Below are 23,470 nucleotides of genomic sequence, written 5' to 3'. Positions count from 1 at the left end.
GTCTCCCACATTGCAGGTGGATTCTTTACCAGCTGAGCCACAAGGGAAGCCCATAGGACACCAATGTCCGGCGAAATTTCATAATTCTCTTTTACTCTATCAGTCAGTCAGTTCAGTCACTCAGTTGTGTCCAACTCTTTGCAACCCCATAGACTGCAGCACGCCAGGCCTCCCTGTCCATCATGAACTCCCGCAGTTTACTCAAACTCATGTTCATTGAGTCGGTCCTTTTACTCTATAGCTTGATATAATTTAATTATAAAAGAATAATTTCAAACTACCAACAATAATTGGCTACTATTTTTTAAAGGAGCTAAACATTTAACTTAGGACAATCGATTAATTTGATCTTCAACAAAGGTTCAAAAACAATTAGAGAAACAAGTATTTTCAATATATGGTGCTAGAACTAGGTACTCATATGCAAAAAAGTCTCAATCCACAGTGTAGACCATATTAAAAATATAACTCAAAAAATGTATCACAGACCTAAAAGTAGACCTTGGGTGAGACAAGGATTTAAGACGCAAACCCAAAAGCACAACTTACTAAAGAAAAAACTGAATTGAGAGAAAATATTCACAAATCTCATATATAAAGAAGTCACAAAACACAATATTAAGAAAACCTAGTTCTAAAGTAGGCAAAACTTTGCTGGTAGGAATGTAAAATGGTATAGCCACTTAAGAAAACAGTTTGAAAAAAAAAAGAAAACAGTTTGGCAGTTTCTTATAAACTTATATACACACTTATCCAAATAACCTATCAATATTGTCCCTAGGTATTCACACAAGTAAAATGAAAAACCTATGTTCACACAAAACCTGCCTGTGAATATCTGGAAATTACTCAAATGTCCCTCAACTGGGAAAGGAATTTAAAAACTATAGTACACTCATACATAGACAAATACTCAGCAATAAAAGGAATAAACTACTCATATAAGCAACATATGTATGAATTTCAAACACATTATGCTAAGTGAAAGAAGTCATGCTGAAGAAGTTACCTGATTCTATTTACATAGCATTCTGAAAAAAGCAAAACTAGAGGAAAACACCAACTAGTGGTTTCTTTAGCCCCCTATAAACTGATTGATTCTAGAAGTTAACTCAGAAACCTGTTTAAGAGACAAGAGATGGGACAAAGGCCATTTTTAACTGCATGTTTTTTTCTTTTGAACTTTATACTTACCTACCCAATACTCAAATATCCTAACAGAAATCACAATCATTGTGTTTTATCTTTGAATATTTAAAATGAAAGCTATATGTATTTTTGAGTCAATATCACTTTAAAATAAATTTTAAAATATTTCCCCAGAAATTTTAAATGGTGTTGATTCAAAAATACACAGTTATGTATTATGCTGTGTTACTTTGGGAGTTTTTTTCCCCAGAAGTAAAAGGTAAGGGGGGGGAACACTGAGAGAAGAATATCACATTTTCCACAGCTATTACAAATTTAAAATGCAGATGATACTGTAGCATTTCTCTTTTGTTTTAAAAAGTAGAGACCAATGTCCAACAGGGGAAGAGTTTAATTCTATTAATGCAACAATTAGGGAATCATTTAAAAGTTTTAAAACTATGTAGAAGTATGTTAACTTGAAGTTAAATGGAAGGGAAAAACTCAAAAAGATTGTGTGAGACTATGTGGACAAAAATTAAACAAGCAATGTTATGTAAATGTGACAGGAGCTGGTAAGTATTTCTGAGAAAAAAAAAAACTAACCAACATCTAAAGTTTAGTTTTTTTTTTTTAAGTATCTGCTGATTTTAGTGATAGCACTTGAATTTAAACAGCCTGAAAAGAAATATCCCACAAATTATCATAACTAACTTAGGGAATTGAGAGAGATCACTTCTCAACATTTTGAGTATCTGATTTGCCATAATAAACCAAACAATTAGCATCCTTGTTTGTTTTTTATTACTACCTTGCTATTTGGCCTCATACAAATCATGTTATAGTTTTCATCCATTCTATACTCATTTACTGGAGAAGGCAATGGCACCCCACTCCAGTACTCTTGCCTGGAAAATCCCATGGACGGAGGAGCCTGGTAGGCTACAGTCCATGGGGTCGATAAGAGTCGGACACGACTGAGCGACTTCACTTTCACTTTTCCCTTTCATGCACTGGAGAAGGAAATGGCAACCCACTCGTGTTCTTGCCTGGAGAATCCCAGGGACGGTGGAGCCTGGTGGGCTGCCGTCTATGGGGTCGCACAGAGTCGGACACGACTGAAGTGACTTGGCAGCATACTCATTTACAAAATGAACTTGAACAAGACACTCATGTCATTTCTTGGCCTAAAATTCTATGAATTTGCAGATTTAAAGTATCCTACAGGGGGAAAAAAAAAAGTGACATTTAAAATTTGCCACTACAAAAACCTAATTACTATCAAAAGTAAAATGTTAACCACAAAGCTAATAAATAATCCCTAGTCGTGAAGCATAAAACATTTTTCATCTACACCAAAATAAATATATGGACAAAATAAATATAATGACATGAAAATCAAGTAAAAGCAAGCAATAAATAAACTAAGTGACCCTGGGTTTGGTGTTGACTTTTCAGATACAATACCAAAGGCACAGGACTTCCCAGGTGGCACTAGTGGTTAGGAACCCGCCTGCCAATGCAGGAGACGCGGGTTTGATCCCTGGGTCGGGAAAACTCCCTGGAGGAGGAAATGGCAACCCACCCAGTATTCTTGCCTGGAGAATCAATCCCACAGAGGAGCCTGGCAGGCTATGGTCCACAGGGTCACAGAGTCGGACGTGACTGAAGCGACTTAGCACAGCACAGCACACAAAAGGCATGATGCATAAAAAAAAAAATTGCTAAGGATTTTATTAAAATGTAAAACTTCTGCTCTGTGAAAGTCACTGTCAAGAGAATAAGAGGACAAGCCACAAATCAGGAGAAAATATTGCAAAAAACCACATCGGACAAAGTGCTGTTATCTAAAATATACAAAGAACTCAAACAATAAGAAAACAACTCAGTTAAAGAATGGGCAAAAGATCTAAACTGATACCTCACCAAAGAAAACATACACATAACAAATATACATGAAAAGATGCTCAACAACTTATTTCATTAGAGAACTACAAGTTAAAATGAAATGACACTACATATGAGAATGGCTAACATCCAAGACACTGACAACATCAAATGCTAGCAAGGATGTGGGAGCAACAAGAATTCTCACTCACTGCTGGTGGGAAAGCAAAATACTACTTCTGAAGACAGTTTGGCAGTTTCTTACAATACTAAACATACTCTTACCATACCATCCAGCAATTGCATTCCTTGGTATTTATCCAAATGAGTTTAAAACTTACATCAAACAAAATCTTGTACATGACAGTTAGAGTAGTTTTATTCACAACTGCTAGAATTTGGAAACCAAGATGTTGAAGAGATGAACAGATTAACTGACCATGATACATCTATGCAACAGAATACTATTCAGCACTAAAAAGATGAGCTATCAAGTCACAGAAAGACATAAAGGAGTCCTGAAAACATATTACTAAGTGAGAGATGCCAGTCTGAAAAGATAACATATTTTGACTCCAAGTAAGTAACACTCTGGAAGAAGCAATACAATGCAAACAGTTACGGGCACCCACGCATACAGTATGTGGCTGTCAGGGGCTTAAAGGGAAAAAAGGGATAAACAGATGGAACATAGATTTTTAGGACAGTGAAACTATTCTATATGATACTGTAATGGTGGATACATGTCATTATACTACATTTGTCAAAACTACAGAACTACACCAAGAGTGAACCCTAAGATATACTAGGACCTCGGATGATAATTAGGTGTCAATGCTGGTTCACCTCTTGTAACAAATGTACCACTCTGGTGGGAATTGTTGATTACAGTTGATGTGAAGGAGGGAATGGATATATGGAAACTGAACATTGAGTTCAATTTAAAACTGACTTAAAGAACAAAATCTATGTATTTTTTAAAAAGTAAACAACAAAAAAGTTAATAATCTGAGTAAACCCATAGTCAAAATTTCCAAGGCATTTCTTCAAAATAGTGTGTTCATTTTAAAACTTGACTACAAAATTGTAAAATTGATAACAATGATTATCTCTAAGAAATGAAATAAAGTAGCACTTTCTTTCACTTTTTCCTTTGTTACAATGTAGCCTGAAGTTTTAACAATATCCACTTTTACATTTGTACTACTTGCTCTGTTTTAGTGGGGTTTTTTTCTTTTTGCTTTTTAATTGCTGAAATTAAAAGACGCTTACTCCTTGGAAGGAAGGTTATGGCCAACCTAGATAGCATGTTTAAAAGCAGAGACATTACTTTGCCAACAAAAGTCCGTCTAGTCAAGGCTATGGTTTTTCCAGTGCTCATGTATGGATGTGAGAGTTGGACGGTGAAGAAAGCTGAGCGCCGCAGAATTGATGCTTTTGAACTGTGGTGTTGGAGAAGACTCTTGAGAGTCCCTTGGACTACAAGGAGATCCAATCAATCCATCCTAAAAGAGATCAATCCTGGGTGTTCATTGGAAGGTCTGATGTTGAAGCTGAAGCTCCAATACTTTGGGCACCTCATGCGAAGGGTTGACTCATTGGAAAAGACCCTAACGCTGGGTAGGATTGGGGGCGGGAGGAGAAGGGGACGACAGAGGATGAGATGGTTGGATGGCATCACCGACTCGATGAACATGGGTTTGGGTAGACTCCGGGAGTTGATGATGGACAGGGAGGCCTGGCGTGCTGCAATTCATGGGGTCGCAGAGAGTCGGACACGACTGAGCGACTGAACTGAACTGAATTAACTTTACATTTTTCTATGCAAATGGGTGAAACTATACTGTTGACAGAAACTTAGATTGGGTACCATGGCAATGTCCAATTAGAAGCTGGTAACATCTGACACATGGAAATTACAAAAGGTTCACAGCAAATGGATCAGTAAAGACATATCAGGAAAATGCAAGGGAAAAGAATCACAGTATTAATCTCATAGGAAATGGCAGGAGTCAAGGCATAAGCCAAAATTCATCGTGATGGTCAAGGTGATTAGAGAGACATTCATTAATGCAGAAATAAATGTGCCGTACTAATGTAAGATGTTAATAAGGGGGGAAACAGGCACAGAGTATATGAGAGGTGTGGTGTATAAAAAAAATATGTACTATTTTAGCAAAGTTTCTGTAAATCTAAAACTATTCTAAAATAAAAGCTTTATTTTTAAAAGTTTTGGGAAGGATCAATACAATTCCACACACAGACATGTATAGCTTTCTTTAGCTTTATAAAATCCTTTATAAACCTTACCCTAGTAAGCTCATGATATATTCAATACAGGATTTGGGAATCAGTTGAATTTAGGGGATTTTTTATCATCTCTATTTTACAAACAAGAGAACTGATACATAAACTGATACAGAGATTGTCACAAATTTACAAAGGCTTCTGATTCTTAGTCCCATATTCCTGCCACTGTATTCTACTACACAAAACCCAAAGATTAAAAAAAACAATAACCTTGCCTCCATAATTCTGAAATAATATTCTTTATAGAAAGCAGAAATAGTCAAAACTTAGTTATCGATACATAAAACATAACTAATAAGAACCTGTTGTATAGATGGATGGATGTATAGCATAGGGAACTCTATTCAGCATTTTGTAATGGCTTATATGGGAAAAGAATCCTAAAAAAAAACAACAGTGGACATATATATATGTATATATACATAACTGGCTCACTTTGCTGTACATTTGAAACTAACAACTATAAATCAACTATACTCCAATAAATTTTTTAAAATTTAGTTATCATAAAAGACATAGAAAGACTGAGGATGAATTACAGATGACAGAGGACAACCAAGAAACAGCTGAATGTAAACAATGTGGAAACCCGGATGGGATCCTGGAACAGAAAAAGGACATCAGTGGAAAAACCGGTAAAATTCAAATAAGGTCTATGGTTTAGTTAATATTATCTTACCAATGTAATTTCCTAGTCTTGATAATTATGTTATGGTTATTACACAAATATTGTAGCAGAAGAACTTGAGTGAGTAGTATACCAAAACCCTCTACACTATTTTGGGGACTATTCTATAAGTCTAAAATGAGTTAAAAATAAAAACAAAAACCTTTTAGTTATCATTATTATTGAAAGCATATTATGAGAAAAAAATCAAAGAGCTAAAAAATGTACCTTTGGAAAGGTAGAATGGAGACTGCTTGTATATATTAAGTAACTCTGAAAGAATCCACGTATAATTAGATTAGACAGTGGTTGTCTTTGAGAAGTGGTTTAACTTCACTCTGAATCCTTCTGTCCCTTCTGAATGTTGTACTAGAAAAGCAAAATGAAGAAGGATGGAATATAAAAAGTGACTTCAAATTCCCAGGGCACAAACTACAGTAGCAGTAGCGGTGATGATGATGATAATATTTCTTGCCTTTTTCCCTAACAAAAAATTTTTTCAAGTCATTCTGATGAACTTAGTAAGATTCTTCTTTCCAAAAATAATCAGCAAGGCATCTGATTATCTGATGGCCTCAACAAGGATTTGAAGAGAAGTAATTTTTTCTGCTTTACCCTGCTTTCAAGACCACATTTAGATCTCTGAAATCCCATTAGAGCTAGGATGACTGTATCATACAAACCAGGTCACACTGAGAGGAAGAGGGTGTGCTAATCGTAATTACCCCTGGACAAGAAGTATAAACTAAACATACAGTCATCCTGGTGAAAATTCACAGATCCTATGAATATTAAGGCATTCTTAAAATTTGATTTCAATGATCACTGCTTTGAACAGTTATTCCATTGTTCAAATCAGTTCTTCCTTTCTAAGTATTACCTGCTTTTAGAGTGAAATACAGCTTTTCATTTATGCTGATCAGAAATATAAGTTCGAAAAGATCAGACACACACATGTGTCCAAGATTTTTAAATGCATACCCACGTATACATACAGCCAGCTGACTTTCTGTTAACTGCCTCTTCTCTCAAAAAAGGATCAACTTAGGATAGGTCTTAACACAAATGAATAGAACCTGCTGCTGCTGCTGCTAAGTCACTTCAGTCGTGTCCGACTCTGTGCAACCCCATAGACGGCAGCCCACCAGGCTCCGCCGTCCCTGGGATTCTCCAGGCAAGAACACTGGAGTGGGTTGCCGTTTCCTTCTCCAGTGCATGAAAGGGAAAAGTGAAAGTGAAGTCGCTCAGTCATCTGACTCTTAGCGACCCCATGGACTGTAGCCCACCAGGCTCCTCCGTCCATGGGATTTTCCAGGCAAGAGTACTGGAGTGGGGTGCCATTGCCTTCTCCGAATAGAACCTGACTGACCTGCATATTACTGAAGTACACGGTAGCTCTAGTTCCTCACAGGTCAAGGATTCTGCTTCCAAGCACAGGACAAACGTGGAAATTTTCTATTACAAATTTAGCTGTAGTGATCATTTCAATATAAATAGAGACAAAGGTTGCCCTAAATTTATCCATATAAATGAATCTTGTTATTTGCTAACCAGTGCTGATTTTGGAATCTACATGATCCCACAGCTTTTCCAGTAATTAACTATATGGTAATTAATATGGAAAATGAGAAATAAAGAAAAGTGTGGGACCATTCTTTAAGGATCACAACCAACAACCCATAATTTCAAACAGCAAAACAAAATATTTAAGACCCTGAAGAGGTAAGCCTCTTACATCTTCCTATAGTTATTAAAATTTCATACCATTTCTAAAAAAAAAAATTTGATGAAAAATATTACTCATAGTAAAAGTCCGCAGATCCAAAGTTTCCAATTTGAATCAAATCCATTATTAACAGGATTATACAGGCTGAAAATTTAAATCCTGTCTGGCTTTCCTATCTAGACTAGGTATGAGCCAAGTTTAAAGTTTTATCTTTGTCAGCTTTATTGTACCACTCACGCAAACCCATCTTAGCACCTGGCTCTGGCTATTAAGCTGCCTATTGTAGATGTTCCTGTCTCTGCTCCAAATCTTCGCAATCAAAATTTATCCTTTCTACTGTATTTACCATTATCCCCTTAGAGACTGTCCAAAGTCACAAAGTGGATATATTAATCGTAGCCCTATGTCACAACTCAAACAATATACTTGTTTATAATTTGGACTTTCTAAATTCAAAACATACAATGATGCTGATTTCACCTGCCATGGATTAAAAATGGTTTTGTTTAGCATATAGAGCCAAACAGAACAGCTTCATATTTCATCTATGAACAAAATCCGTCCTCCTCTGACAACAAATAATGAGAATTCATTTCTGTCTCCCTTTCCCTTATCCCTGCCAAATAAACTAATTCTAGTATGGTCTTAAATCAGAAAGAAAACATCTCAGGATGAAAAACATATCCAAAAAGTATGGACATTTGGGGAATCCCTTAGTGGTCCAGGGGTCAGGACTCTGAGCTTTCACTGCTGAGGGCCTGGGTTCAACCACTAGTCAGGGAACTAAGATCCCATAAGCTACACGGCTTGGTCATAAAAATAAAGAAATGAACATCCTGGGGGATTACTGATGTCATTTTATTAGTATAATAAAATTATATTTAAATTTAGAAACACCACTGTGGTCAATTCCTCAAAAACCCAAGTTCTTCACTATTGTTTTCATCATCATACAGTCTGATTGCCAATGACTTTCAGTACATTACTACAAAGCCAAAGATCTCTGAAGTCAGAGACACCAGAAATCAAATCATTACTGTCTGCTAGCTGTGTGTGCATGTGCGTGTGTGTGTGTGTGCGTGTGTGTGCAGCTAGTCACTCAGTTGTGTCCAATTATGTGACCCTGGGCTGTAGCCCGCCAGGCTCCTCTATTCATGGGCTTTTTCAGGCAAGAATATTGGAGAGGGTTGCCATTTTCCTCCTCCAGGGGATCTTCCCAACCCAGGGATTGAACTCGTGTCTCTTCTGTCTCCTGCGTCACAGGCAGATTCTTTACCCACTGAGCCATCTATAACCTTACACAGATTACCAAACCACTCCCTGGACTTAGGCCTGTTTCCCCAGCTATCAAATCCAGATGATGACACTACAGTACTACTGAACAGGTTTTGAGATTTAAAGAGTTAAAAAAAGTAATAAATTATTATTTCAAGACATTGTTGAGGCCAGTCAGTAACCCAGAAAAATAAATCCACTTACTAAATTTAATTCTATGTAATTTGGTAGGAGAGATAATTGGCTAAGCAATCTCAGTAAGTATCTAAGAACTTGAAAACACACTACACTGAGTCAATGGCATGAGCATATCACACCCTCGTCTAAAAATACATGTACATCTGTTTGACATATCAAATTTTCTGGATAATTGGACTAGACCAAGACAGGACTTGTTTCCAAAAACTCACTACACTGAAAAATTGGTAACTTTTAAAAACCCCACAGGAGAAATCAACCTTTCTCAGAAATGTAGGCAAAATCAGGAAACAATTTCTGAGGCATTCAAAAAGATATGGAGACAGTAGTTAAGAAGTCCTGTGGGATCCACATCAATGCTTATTATTTCTTTCATCACTAGCTGGTACGATAAATGTCTATTTAGACGTGTGACAAAAATTCTGCACTAGTCCACAGAGAAACAATATGTATATACAATATGACACACAAAAGAAAACTCACAACTAAGATTGCTATAATTAATATACAATATAAAATAAAGTGAGATTACAACTCTCCGTAAGACAACCTCCATTCCTGAAATATCCTTCAATCGGCTTTATAGCATATCACAGAACTAACAGTTCAACCTAGATAATCCACAGCACAGCAGGAAGTTGATCCCCCAAATTGGACATAATCCTCAGACTTTACGTAGTCTTTGCTTCCTACATATGTGCCTCTACTTAACCATTAATTCAAATATCTGAGCAACTAGTAGGTGCCAGACCCTGAACCAATTCTAGAAAAATGAATGAAACAAGAAAGAATCTGCATTCAAGGAGTTCTATATCCAGGGGGACAAGATAAATTGTAAGTATTATAATATAACAAAATAGTAAGTATCATCAAAGTATACAGTAGGAGAGAGAAAAACAACACAGTGGTTAAAGGGTGAGACTGGTCCAAACTACTTGAAAGCTTCTCTGACTCACTAGCTGTGTGAAGTGGGTAAGTTTTTCATTTGTAAAATGGGGATAAAAATAGAACCTACCTAACTGGGAGATTGCATGAGATAATAATGCATAACATAGTGCCCAACAGAGAGCACTCTGTATTGTTAGCTGCTACTATTACTAATAAAAGCGCTGTTACTGAAATACGACCAAAGAAAATAAGCAACTAACTGCCTAGGGAAGACGTCAGAGACACAACAAATTGAGTCTTGAAGAATGAGTGGTAAGAATTCCAGACAGGTAGGAGCATATGTAAAAACAAAAACAATAAAAAAGCCTAGCAGGTCCAGATAAAAACAGAAACTACAGGATGGCAAGACAATGACAGGGCAAGAAAAGAAATACATCTGTTACAATGGCACCAGATGTTTAACAGTCTTAAAAGCCAAGTTAGTGCATTTGGATTTTATTCTTGAAACAATCAGGAACGACAGGAAAAGTCATATTTTAGGAGAGAACAAGGTTCAAATCTGAGTTTCCTGTGTGGCCTCAATTTCTGTTTTCTCTTCTGTAAAGTGAAGGATATTACCACCTCACTTGGATGGTTACTTAGATCAATATCTCCAAAATGCCTTGGCACAAGGCCTGTCATTTAATACTATTCAACAAACTGTAGCTGATAGTTTCATCACTAGATTCCACAGCAGTCAACTTTTGATGCTATAATGGTCATGGATACGTTTTGACACCCTATTTTGACAGTACCCAGTAGAAGTACCACTCTTCTCTGCCACCTACTCTTCTACTGGAACAAATGAAAAAAATACTAATTTTGTAAAACCTTCTTTTCTTATCCTTTTTTATATTTTATGATGCCGTGTGAACAAACAGGAACTCAATAAATGATTGGGAAATGGAATGGAATTTCTGGTAGACCTATAAACAGCAAAAAGGCAAGCAAGAAGTCATAAACGACCAATTAACCTTATAAAGGTGAGATATTCCTGGGGAGAAAACAATTAACGATAAGCATACCAACTATTTCCTACTAGTTAGTTAACTGGTAGAAAATGCTAAGTATTAAAGACAAACAATGCTTTGCATAATGTAGACAATATCAACACTCATCACCTCAAAGAGGCCAATCTATAGGTCACAGCAGAAAGAATGCTACAAAAGAAATCAGAAGATTAAAGTTCAAAACTCAGGTCTGTACTAGACAAATACTAAATTTAGTATCAGTTTCCTCATCTATAAAAGACTTACTACCTACTGTATTTACCTTGCTGAGTTACTGGGAGAATTAAACAAGACTGTATATAAGGGCAGTTATTAAACTGTCATGAGAGTATGCAACTACACAATATTACCATTCTAATATCCAGGTTACATGATTTTACAACATCCTGGTGCCTCATTTTCCTAACTTCCTTTCCTAAATTGATCCTGACCTCCATTCTACCGTAGCCATTTCACTCTCACGGTCATTACGATTTCAACTCCTCCATTACCTCTATTTCAAACACTGTGCTCTCTAGCCACAACCTTCTCTTTCCAACTCAATTCCTCTAGAACCTCCACTCCAAGAATCCTTCAGCCTCATCAGGACCTACGACCCATTGATCCAACTTTCTCTACCCTTCACCCTCAAAGTCCTCACTTGTCTCTCTGTCAAGCTTAGAATCACATAGCCCACTATTATAATCATTCCCTTGTATACACCCTCTACTCTACTCCCTTGCCCCCATTCACATTAATTCTGGTTAATGGAGACCGGTCATCGCAGCTTTAAATGTATATGTAGCACATCTAACACAACTGTATCTAAATCAGTCTTCCTACGTCTATTCCCCTGCTTAACACCTTAAATAGCTAGTACATGCCTGCTTACAGCATTAAAATAAAACTTTTGTAACCCTAGCTTTTCCTTTTCCCCTGTTCCCAATGGTTTATTCATTGTCCTAAAAAAAACCAAACAAACCCACAACCAATTCTGCTAGTTTCACCTCTACACTTTTACCCTGGCTATTTTTTCCAGCTGAACGCCTCCTAATCTTTTCCTTTGCAAGGATGCAAACTCATCTTTCAAGACCCAGTTTAAATGTTTCATAAAGGCACACTTAATCATCCCACTTTAAGGGTTCTCTTTCTTCTTAGGGTTTTGCATTTATTTACTGTAATACTATTTATCTGATAATCATGTTAGTCTTGTGTATAATAAACGTACTGTTTTTACTTTTAGTATCTCTCCAGCTATAACAACAGCTCCCTGAAAAGCACCACTTCTTAATCAACTCCCCCAAAGATATAATCATACATACCATTCTTAAACACTTCAAATATTGTTTTAACAACTTTTCAAAAAATTAACTTATATTCTAAAAAATATTTCTGAAGTAAATACACCTTTTTGTATCTCTTGTGCAGATGAATCCCTAAAGTAGTATTAAACTAATTAATTTTCTACTACTTTTGTCCCTTTTATACTCCATAATTTTACTCATAGCAACAAGGTAAGTTATTGACAGTACAGCATATAATCCACAAGCATCAGCTTTAGTTTCTTCTATAGTCAAGACCTAAAGTATCAAATTAATGTATTGATTTTATCTGTACTGCCTATAAAAAGGGTGAAAAATTAAGCCTCTCTCTCTCATCAACTCTGGAAAAATAATATCGAATGAACCATGAGATGTGTCATGGCTCATATCATCTCTGACTTTTCCAACAATCATTATTTAAAATGTCAGATACAAAACATGATCAATGACTTTTCTCTACAGCAACTTTAAACCTGGAGAGCTATTTTGTATTTCAGTTCTAATAAACAGAGACATAAATTGAAATCCCCCCTTGAAATCAATGTAATTGCTTTAGCAAGGATCACAGAAATAATTGGAAACTCATGAGATGAGAGTAAACGTACTATTACAAAGGTAACTTTCTGGTCGCTTGAGTGACACAAAATATAAGATTCACCTTACTCTAACATTGGTAAAAAGAAGAATTAAGGCAAATAACAGGAAACTGGGGCCTGAATGTTAATTTCTTAACTCACTACAGCACTTACTAACACATTATGTGCTATTAACTTGTGTACAATGCCAAAGTAACTTTAGCTATACTTTTTTCCCCATACATTCGTAAATTAGATATAAAATACTAAGTGTATGCTAAATCTCAAAGAAATCATTTTGAATAGGCATAACAATACAGTATATTCAGCTCGGGCATATTTAATTTTTTGCACTGATTAACACAGTATGTATTAAGCACATTTGGTTAGACTTCCACAGTTAAATGGACAATTCACTTTTTATAACTGGAAAATCATTACAACATCTTCTGGTATTCACTGCAATATCAAATCAATGCCTTCTTTCAGTATTTGTGGTGGTCATTTGTAATGCTTTTGGTAACTGCCATGAGTCAGCTTTCACTTAATACTAAATGGCAATGTTAATATGAAAAGAGAATGCCAGACATACAAGTATCAAGTAGTTTCAAGGAAGGAATTTTAACAGAATTCAAGAAATGGATGTCTACCTCAAGCTGGAATTCATTTTCATTAATGAAATATTAGAAACTTATTAAGTCACAAGAGCAAAGATGAAACCTCTACGTGGAGGGGTTCAAGATTTCATGAACTTTTGCTTTTTTTCCGAAAATGATAATTTGGCCACATCAAGAAAACAAACTGTCCTTTATTCATTTTATCATGTTATCCAAATAGATTGAATTGATATGGAAATTATCCCAGCGATGAAGCAGCACAATTGAGGTAGCCAGTTATATACGCTTTAAAAATTTTTTTAAATCACAACTGTTAGTTCTGGTTATTTAACTTATAACTAGACCGGAGAAAATGTGATAAAAGAATCTCTTGCAGTACTTTAATAAGAATTTTGTGACACATACAGAATAAAAGGAAAGACTACAACAGGAACACTTATTTGTCCATAACTTTACTGGCATTCAGCCTAATAATATATTTATTTAGATCTCTTTCTTCTTGGTCTTCCACACCTACTTTAAAATGAAATAAGTAAGGCTGCCATCAAATGAAGCCCTATGATCACAGTTCTTGCCAACCCCATCCTCCCTTCGAGGCAGGTTATAATAAATGTCTTTCTCTCTGATGTTATTTCTTAATATGTCTCATGTTTTTAAATGCCTTTTGCCTTAAATATATACCCTGTACCCTTCAAATAACAAGCAGGGAGACTTCCTTTATGTTGCCCTTACTTTGGTCCCTCTTAATCCCTTGAGAATATACTAACCAGTAATTGTGCATTTGCTAATAACCATACCAATTCATCGTGAGTACACTGAAGTTTGTACAGCCTTGATTCCAGTCCTTTCCACCTATCATCATGTGAATGGGAATGATTTTGTGTAAGTTTCAATATCCTAAGAAAAGCTGACAATGATTTTCACAGCTAGTGGTATCTTTCAGGTGATAGGAAACAGAGGTTAGAACATTTGCCCATGTGTGATCTCTGGCATGTCTGCATTAGAATGCCAACTGTATTACACAGTCCCACATAGAAAATATATTAATATACTTCTATGACCTAAATATTTTAAAACTGCAAACCTCCTGACAATGGTCTCAATTAAGAATTATCTGAAAGTCACATCCTGGTGTCACATATGAAACACAAAAAACATACTACATAAAAGTAATAGCTTATTGCTGTGTACCACTATGATTACTATGATTACTATACACATTACACAAAGTTCTTGGGTAATTTTTACACTTTTATTATGACCTTTAAGATTGTTGTTTTTTTTCATTACTTTATCACTCACTGATCTATTACTGTAGCTCCTTTTCATTAGAAATCTCAAGCAGAATGCATTCGGAACAAGAGGAAATGAGAAGCTACTCGAAATTACCAGTCCTCTGCAAGCACACAAGCTGAAGAACATTTCCTCACTAACATTCAGCTGCATCATCAATAGCTGCACAACCACTAAATGCTAAGCAGTGTGTATGTATCTCATCGCTGTACATCACAGTACAAAAAATACTTTCTTTAGTGAACTTGGAATTCAAAATGTTGAATATATCTACGTTTGTAAATTATACCATGCTATTTTCCACTAGTTTCTGTAACATTTCAATCTGTGAACAAATATGCCTTAATCTGGTAAATGTAGGCAGAAGTCATGTCTCATTCAGAAATTGAGGTAAGATTCTTAAAGAAGTAGTTAAAACTCTTAAAACATGTAAAAAATAAATACATCAGCCCAAACCACAAAGATTTCCAAAAATAAAACACCACTTAAAGGGGGTATTTTTAAAGAATGTCAGAACTAAGACAAGAGCTAACAATATATCCTCTATGACAAAGGGTAACATCACTGTCAGAAGCCTCCCTAGAAGCCTTTGGGAGACCAACAAGAAACAGATCCGGACAAAATGCAACAGAGTAGAAACTGTAATTGTATCACCTCTCTGAAAGCTCATTTATTCTTTGTGACCTATAAGTTTATCCTCCATATTTGATGACTCAGTTACAGTTACATAAAATGTACAATTGCCAGTAAAGTTACTGGTCATGAGCACAGGTTCAAAAGTCAAAAAGCAGGAGTCTGAATCCTGGTTCTGCCATTGCCAGCTGCGGATACTTGGCCAAGTTATTTAACTATCTGTACCTGAGCTGCCTTATTTGAAAGTAAGAGTAACACTACGCACCTCACAGAGTTATTGGAAGATTAGGAGACAACACACGTCAAGTCCACAGAATAGTACCTGTTTATTATTAAAATGAAGCTATCAAACGTTTTCAAACATGTCCCTGATAATAATGATTACTCTTTATATTCATAAGTGCTTCAAGTAACATGCCAATTAGGCTCCTCTCTATATTATATAAAACACCTTTGAAACTTTTAAATGTTCACAAAATCTAATAGTGAAGCCTCCTCTGACTCTATACTAAATTCAAGAGACAACACTTATACTCCCCAAAATTTGCACCTAATGGTAAATTGGTAAAGAGTGAAATTCTACAATTCTAAATTCTCTTGCCAAATTAAAGGCAAAGAAAATGACAGTCATCTAGAACTTACCAGAGAAGGTGCACAGAAAAATTTCCACTGCTAGAAGATCTGTTTAAAGAAACAGGATCTATGTACTGTATCTGGAAACCTACTTTGGATTTGTTTTCAAGTGCACTCAGTAGCTTCACCTCATTTATCACTTAAAGCCTTAAAAGGCCAAGTTAATTTTGAATAACCTGACCTTGAACAATGTTTCAGATATACTATATGCAGGAGCTTCCTAGTGCGTTTTCTCCCAATAACTTCAAATCAAATGACATCATTAATGAAAATTCAACTACATTTTCTTTTATTGAAACACCCAGAAAAAATAGTACTTAGAATATTTTTAAATGAATGATTAAAAAAAAATGTTAACACAATAATTTACAGAAGTTCTAACATCCTGTAATTGTCTTAATAGGTTTTCATTACTAATATCCTATTTACTCATAATGCTGGGACATCTGAATCTTAAAAACCAACATTTACCTGGCTGACACCATACAGCAGAAATTGGCTATACCAGTATAGAAGCAGTAGGTAAAAACATCGGAGAAGGAAATGGCAACCCCCTCCAGTACTCTTGCCTGGATAATCCCATGGAGGAGCCTGGTAGGCTGCAGTCCATGGGGTCGCTGAGAGTCAGACACGACTGAGCGACTTCACTTTCACTTTTCCCTTTCATGCACTGGAGAAGGAAATGGCAACCCACTCCAGTGTTCTTGCCTGGAGAATCCCAGGGACGGGGGAGCCTGGCAGGCTGCCGTCTATGGGGTCGCACAGAGTTGGACACGACTGAAGCAACTTAGCAGCAGCAGCTGGTAAAACATATATAATATCTTCAAAGGCCTACCAAGCAACCAAAAGCATATTGTATATACAACTAAAGCATGAGAAGAGAAAGTCATTTAACTTGAAAAAGGAGAAGCTTTCCTCAATTTATTCAGGTGACTGTATTCATCTTCTGCTCTCCAGTTTTCAAATCTTTTAAGGTCCTGAAAATCCTGCCTTTTCAACACTGCTGAAATCCTGTGTGGTTAACATTTTCCCACAAAACTTATTTGTCCGTATTGTCTATTTTCAATTTTAAGTGACCTTCAAATTCTCTTTTGAAAAGCACTAGAGGATTTTAATTATCAGCATGTCTCCTTAAAAACTACCAATAAAACCCCCACATCTTGCAGCCTACTCTTATTTTGTGGTGCTCCCTAAAAAACAAACAAAAAACCTCACCTTTCCCAAGGATCAAATAGCTAATAACTGCTTTAAACTTCCCAGGACCTGCATTCCATCCTTAAACACCTTGAGATCCTGTACTGTGCTGCAACTATTCAGCAGGCGCATGATCACAAGGCTTTACAACAGCCTTAGGATCTTCTACTATTGCAAAACTTCTCTTCAGCGTTCTGGGTGCTAGATTGTTACATTGTTGCCTTCACTGCTTTACCTGTTTAGTTACCAACCCAAACATCCCCTGGAATTCAAACCCTTGAAACTACCTTCCTAAACCTATCTAGAGTATTCCCATGTAACTTTGAGAAAGAACTGCAGCGGGATAATATCTTGAGTTCGGACGTTCATCCCTTGAACCAAACTGCTGTTGCCAGGGTCTGCGGTAGTAATGCAGGGGTTTCTTTGAGGCTAACGACGTCTTCTACCCTAGAAACAGTCCATTTCTACTAAATCCCTTTTAGTCGCTGAGATTTCTGCGGTAACAATCCTCAACAGGAAGGTACTCGAAACAGCCGAAAGACGTTTTGTTCTAATTCGGCCTTAATTTTTTCCCCAATCATGCTGGCCACGGCAAGCACATTTTTCCATACAACGTTTGCAACTGAAGAAAGAAAAATCAAGCTCTTGGTAGCAGTCACCACTTGCTTGTAAAGTCCATTATCATGATGGTTTTTACAAATCTCTCAAGGTAGGATTTGGGGCTAAGCTTACATAGACCATCCTCCTGTAACTTACTGTTTTCCAAGCCCATTTAACGACGTAATGACAACAGCAACATTTACGCTCAGGGAAATCTCAATGTTTGACTAACCATGGAGGCGTCTGATAACTAAAGCCCCCTTTTTCCGGGTGAGGAAATGGAAAAATAGACAATGAAAGCGATTTGTTACAGTGAGCAAAGAGGGAGAAGGACCCCATGAAGAGCCGTGCGAGCAAAATCCAGGCGTTTAGGAGCCCCAGTCTCAGCAACACTCGCCCCAAAACCTCCCACCCCACCCCCGCTTTCCCCTGGGAGCCAGCCCAGCGCCCGCACACGCTGGGCACACCCGAGGGGAGGCTGGGGCTCCCAAACCCGCAGCCCAAACAGGACGAGGCCGCAAACCCAGGGGCCTGAGTTAAAGACGTAAGATACAGAGTGAGAGAAGATGCGGCCTCGCCTCAAACCTGGAGGCCCCTAGAGGAATCGGAGGCGGGAGAAAAGGGAGCAGGTTCGGAAGCCACAGCAGAGCCCCGAGAGAAAGAGAACTGGGCGTGGGGGATGAGGATGTTCTGGTTCGGCCAGAGCCTTCCCCGGACCTCGGCGACGCCCGTGTTTACCTGAAAGTCTCGGTCCTCGTTGAAGCGGGAGAAGCGGTCCGCCATTTTGCCGCCTTCACTGCTCTCAGGACGACGCTCTCCGGTTCGCTCCTTCCCTCCCGCGACACCCGCCCCCTCGCTCTCCTGTGTTCCCCGCCTCCTCCCACGCCCACCCGCGCGCGCAGGCGAGGGAGGGAGGAAGCGAGAATGCGTATCCCGACCAGAGCCCCGACGGCGCAGGCGCCTTTCTGTCCTGGAGGCGGAACCTTCCCTCGCGTCTCGGCTTCGCGCGCGACCCAAAGTGACCCCGGCTCCCGCGCGTGCGTACTCGCGCTAGAGGGCCGCAAGCGCTTCCGGAGAGAAAGGTCACGAGGGGGCGCTGAGCGCCTGGATCCGGATGTTTTCCTTCTGCTCACTTCTGTTAGTGGGTTATTTCTTTTTGTCCGCTTGTTTGCCTGAATACACAGAAGCCCACCCTCTGCTTTCTTCACCAAGTAACTGCATAATGTAGTGGCCGAAAGCGCGGATTTTGGAGCCAGACTACTTAGTTTAGAATCCTGGTTTATCTTGAAGATTAATCGTTGAACAAGGCAGGAAATACCCCTTCTCTCACAAGACCTACATCCCAGTGGGGAAAAATCAGATAAATAATAAAATAATTACATAATTTTAAAAATTAACGAGTGCGAGAGGGGAAAAAAAAAAAAACACCTGAGGGCTATGAGAGCAACGACCTCTGAAACGACCTTTGATCCAAGGAGCAGCAAGGGGCCTGCAGCTTTGGGACAGAGAGAACCTTAGACCCAAAGGGCCAAAGACTGCTCATATGGCATTTTCAAGCCATCGCTTGAGAGTATTTCTCAAGAGACCACAGTTGATTCAAATCAACTACAGCTGTCTGGACTTCTGTTTGGTAATCTCTACTGCCCCTGCCCAGCACTGACTTTGTATGGTTTATGAATCAGATTTTTCCATCCTTTGAACTTCCTGAGCACCCCACCTAGCCCTCCAACCCCCTTAGCCAAATTACATAAAACACCAGAGGTGGCAGGACTTTTAAAATAAGAGTGTGATGTGCTAAGTCGCTTCAGTTTTGTCCAGCTCTGTGCAACCCTGTGGACTGTAGCCTGCCAGGCTGCTATGCCCATGGGATTCTCCAGGTAAGAATACTGGAGTGGTTGCCAGTGCCCTCCTGCAGGGGATCTTCCCTACCCAGGGATAGAACCCACATCTGTAACTTCTCCTGCATTGGCAGGCGGATTCTTTACCACTAGCACCGCCTTGAAAAGAGTAGTTGACAGAAGTCATACGTTGGAAAAATGGCTCTTACCCTATCCTGAGAGAGTCAAATGAAATTTTTTGAGAACCTGTGTAGCTTCTATTCCTTTGTTACTACGCTCTATCTCAAGTTACCCCCAGTCCAAGCAGAATACAGTGCTAAGCAGTAAAAAGAGCTCCCTATTCAAGGAGAGGCAGAACACACAAAATTGAAACATTGTAAAGAGACTTGAGGGTAAATAGGATAGATTGAATTTCATGCAATCACAAGACACATTTACCGCTTCTCCCTCTGCCAACCCCACTGAAATGACAGTTAAAAGGATGAGAAGGGCACAAGCTCCCATGGACAAAGAGATCTGAAGAAGGGGCAATAGCAAACAAGTGATGTCAACAACATTTGGAAGCTGGAGAGCATAGATAAATGGAAATGGCTTTAGCAGAATGGAGAAAACAAAGTCCTGGAGTAGGGAAGCTAGGAAACAAGTTGATTGAGGCTAAGGTGTAGCAGAAGAATTGATGCTTTTGAACTGTGGTGTTGGAGAAGACTCTTGAGAGTCCCTTGGACTGCAAGGAGATCCAACCAGTTGGTCCTAAAGGAAATCAGTCCCGAATACTCATTGGAAGGACTGATGCTGAAGCTGAAACTCCAATACTTCGGCCACTTGATGCAAAGAACTGACTCATTGGAAAAGACCCTGATGCTGGGAAAGATTGAAGGCAGGAGGAGAAGGGGATGACAGAGGATGAGATGGTTGGATGGCATCACCGACTCAGTGGACATGAGTTTGAGTAGGCGCTGGGAGTTGGTGATGGACAGGGAGGCCTGGCCTGCTGCGGTTCATGGGGTTGCAAAGAGTTGGACACGTCTAAGCGACTGAATTGAACTGAACTGAAGGTGTAGCAGAAAAGCTCAAGAATTAGAATCGCCAGGTACCACTGAAGGTGGGGGTGTACGTGGGGTGAAAAACAAGAGGACTGGTTACAAAGCAGTTCAGGGAGCAGTTAGACTGTAAATCCCTTTCCCATCCAGGTAACAACTGGAGGGTTCTTCTCTGAAAAGACTGAACCAGTGAGCCTTCATATGATAGCAAAAGAGGGAGATATGCTGAAAATGGGAAGTTTTGGTAGAAGGCAACATTCTGATCACAGAGTTGGGCTTCTCCCAGTGAGAGACTATACGATCTGTAGACTGAAAAAAAAAAACCGCAACCTAAAAGTTAAGAGTTAATGCTTTATTCTGGCTTCCCTGTTGGCTCAGAGGGTAAAGAATCTGTCTGCAATGTGGGAGACCCGGGTTCGATCCCTGGGTTGGGAAGATCCCCTGGAGGAGGGCATGGCAACCCACTCCAGTATTCTTGCCTGGAGAATCTCGATGGACAGAGGAACCTGGCGGGCTATGGTCCATAGGGTCACAAAGAGTCGGACACAACTGAGCAACTAAGCACAGCATGTTTTATTCAGCAGATATCCTGAGGACTTCAAGCCTGGGAGATAGGACTCAGGTCACTCTGAGGAACTTCTCTGAAGGGGGAGAGGGGAGGAGCCAGGATCTATATTTTTGCAGTAAAGACCAGGTAGTCAGGACATCAAAAGATTACTATTAACTAAAGAAAACCAGATATCTCAAGTTAAAGAATTTAGCACTTTTGTATGTATGGGAAGAGGCAAGAGTCTGGGCTCACTGCAATCATTCCATTGATATGCACCTCAGCTCTCTGGCGCCAGTATCCTGTGCTTTCTCATCCTGAGTTTCCTGAGGGTGAACCGTTAGTAATGGCTGCAGCCATGGACATTCTGTTACAACCTGAATTCCCTTAGGGCTCACTGTTAGGGAGGCTATAATGTCAGCTTGATGGATGCAACATCCTTTGTTTACTGTACATCTCTTCCTGTTGGGATCCTTGTTCATATTGTGAATGAAAAAATGTTGCCTGCCATATCAGGTAGAAGATAATGCAGCCCTCAAGCCACTACATCCCCCCTAGGTGAGCCCTGAAGGGATTTATAAAAGACAGAGGAACCAGAGGACAAATTGCCAACATCCATTGGATCATAGAGAAGGCAAGAGAATTCTAGAAAAACATCTACTTCTGCTTCAGTGACTATGCTAAAGCATTTGTCTGCTTCAGTGACTATGCTAAAGCATTTGACTGTGTGGATCACAACAAACTGTGGAAAATTCTTAAAGAGATGGGAATACCAGACCACATTATCTGTCTCCTGAGAAACCTGTATGCAGGTCAAGAAGCAACAATTAGAACCAGACATGGAACAATGGGCTGGTTCAAAATAGAGAAAAGAGTTCATCAAGGCTGTATATTGTCACCCTGCTTATTTAACTTATATGCAGAGTACATCATGCAAAATGCCAGGCTGGATGAATCTGAAGCTGGAATCAAGATTGTCAGGAGAAATATCAACAACCTTAGATATGCAGAGGATACCACTTTAACAGCAGAAAACAAAGAGGAACTAAAGAACTTCTTGATGAGGGTGAAAGAAGAGAGTGAATAAGCTGGCTTAAAACTCAATATTCAAAAAACTAAGATCATGGCATGTGGTCCCATCACTTCATGGCAAATGGATGGGGAAAAAAATGGAAACAGTGACAGACTTTATTTTCTTGGACTCCAAAATCACTGTGGATGGAGACTGCAGCCATGAACTTAAAAGATGCTTGCTCCTTGGAAGAAAAGCTATGACAAGTCTAGACAGCTTATTAAAAAGCAGAGGCATCACTTTGCTGACAAAGGTCCATATAGTCAAAGCTATGGTTTTTCCAGTAGCCATGTACTGATGTGAGAGTTGGACCATAAAAAAAAATTGAGCTCTGAAGAACTGATGCTTTCAAATTGTGGTGCTGGAGACTGCACCCTTGGACTGCCAGGAGATCAAACCAGTCAGTTCTAAAGGAAATCAACCCTGAGTATTCATTGGAAGGACTGATGCTGAAACTGAAGCTCCAGTATTTGGCCACCTGATACAAAGAGTCAATTCATTGGAAAAGACCATGATGCTGGAAAGAATGAGAGCAGGAGGAGAAGGGGGTGACAGGATGAGATGGCTGGGTGGCATCATTGACACAATGGACATGAGTCTGAGCAAACTCTGAGAGATACTGAAGGACAGGGAAGTCTGGCGTGCTGCAGTCCATGGGGTTGCAAAGACTCAGACATGACTTAGCAACTGCACAATAACAACAACCCTTTATTAATTTTTACACATTTAATCTCAAAATCATCTAAATAGCTGATAACATAAATATCAGCACCAAAATTGCAACTATCTGTTGAACAACCATCAACAGAAGGATGCTGGAACCTACCAAAAAAAGATATCCCACATCCAAAGACAGAGAAGAAGCTGCAGCAAGATGGTAGGAGGGGCACCATCACAATAAAATCAAACCCCTTACCCGCTGGGTGGGTGGCCTACAAACTGGAGAACAATAATCCCAAAGAAGTTCTCTCACTGTTGTGAAGGTTCTGAACCCCACAT

At 38.8% G+C, this 23,470-nt stretch overlaps 1 protein-coding gene across 11 annotated transcripts in view; it reads right to left on the bottom strand.

The window, feature by feature from the left end:
* GPATCH8 (G-patch domain containing 8) overlaps positions 1-18,793 on the bottom strand; it is a 91,424-nt gene extending 72,631 nt beyond the window's left edge. For all 11 annotated transcript variants that reach the window (XM_081577166.1, XM_081577167.1, XM_081577170.1 and 8 more), the window contains exon 1: positions 18,713-18,793. Coding sequence is in view for 1 of the 11 variants with exons in the window: in XM_081577163.1 (XP_081433289.1) it covers positions 18,713-18,757 (45 nt within the window). In the remaining 10 variants the exon portion in view is untranslated. The remainder of the gene's footprint in view (positions 1-18,712) is intronic.
* Positions 18,794-23,470: the final 4,677 nt, after the last annotated feature.

This window comes from Giraffa tippelskirchi, chromosome 3 (genome assembly GCF_054371585.1).
Source record: "Giraffa tippelskirchi isolate mGirTip1 chromosome 3, T2T-mGirTip1v1.2.pri, whole genome shotgun sequence".
Lineage (NCBI taxonomy): Eukaryota > Metazoa > Chordata > Mammalia > Artiodactyla > Giraffidae > Giraffa > Giraffa tippelskirchi.
The sequence above is the reverse complement of the archived record's forward strand: the minus strand, read 5'-3'. Positions and strand labels throughout refer to the sequence as shown.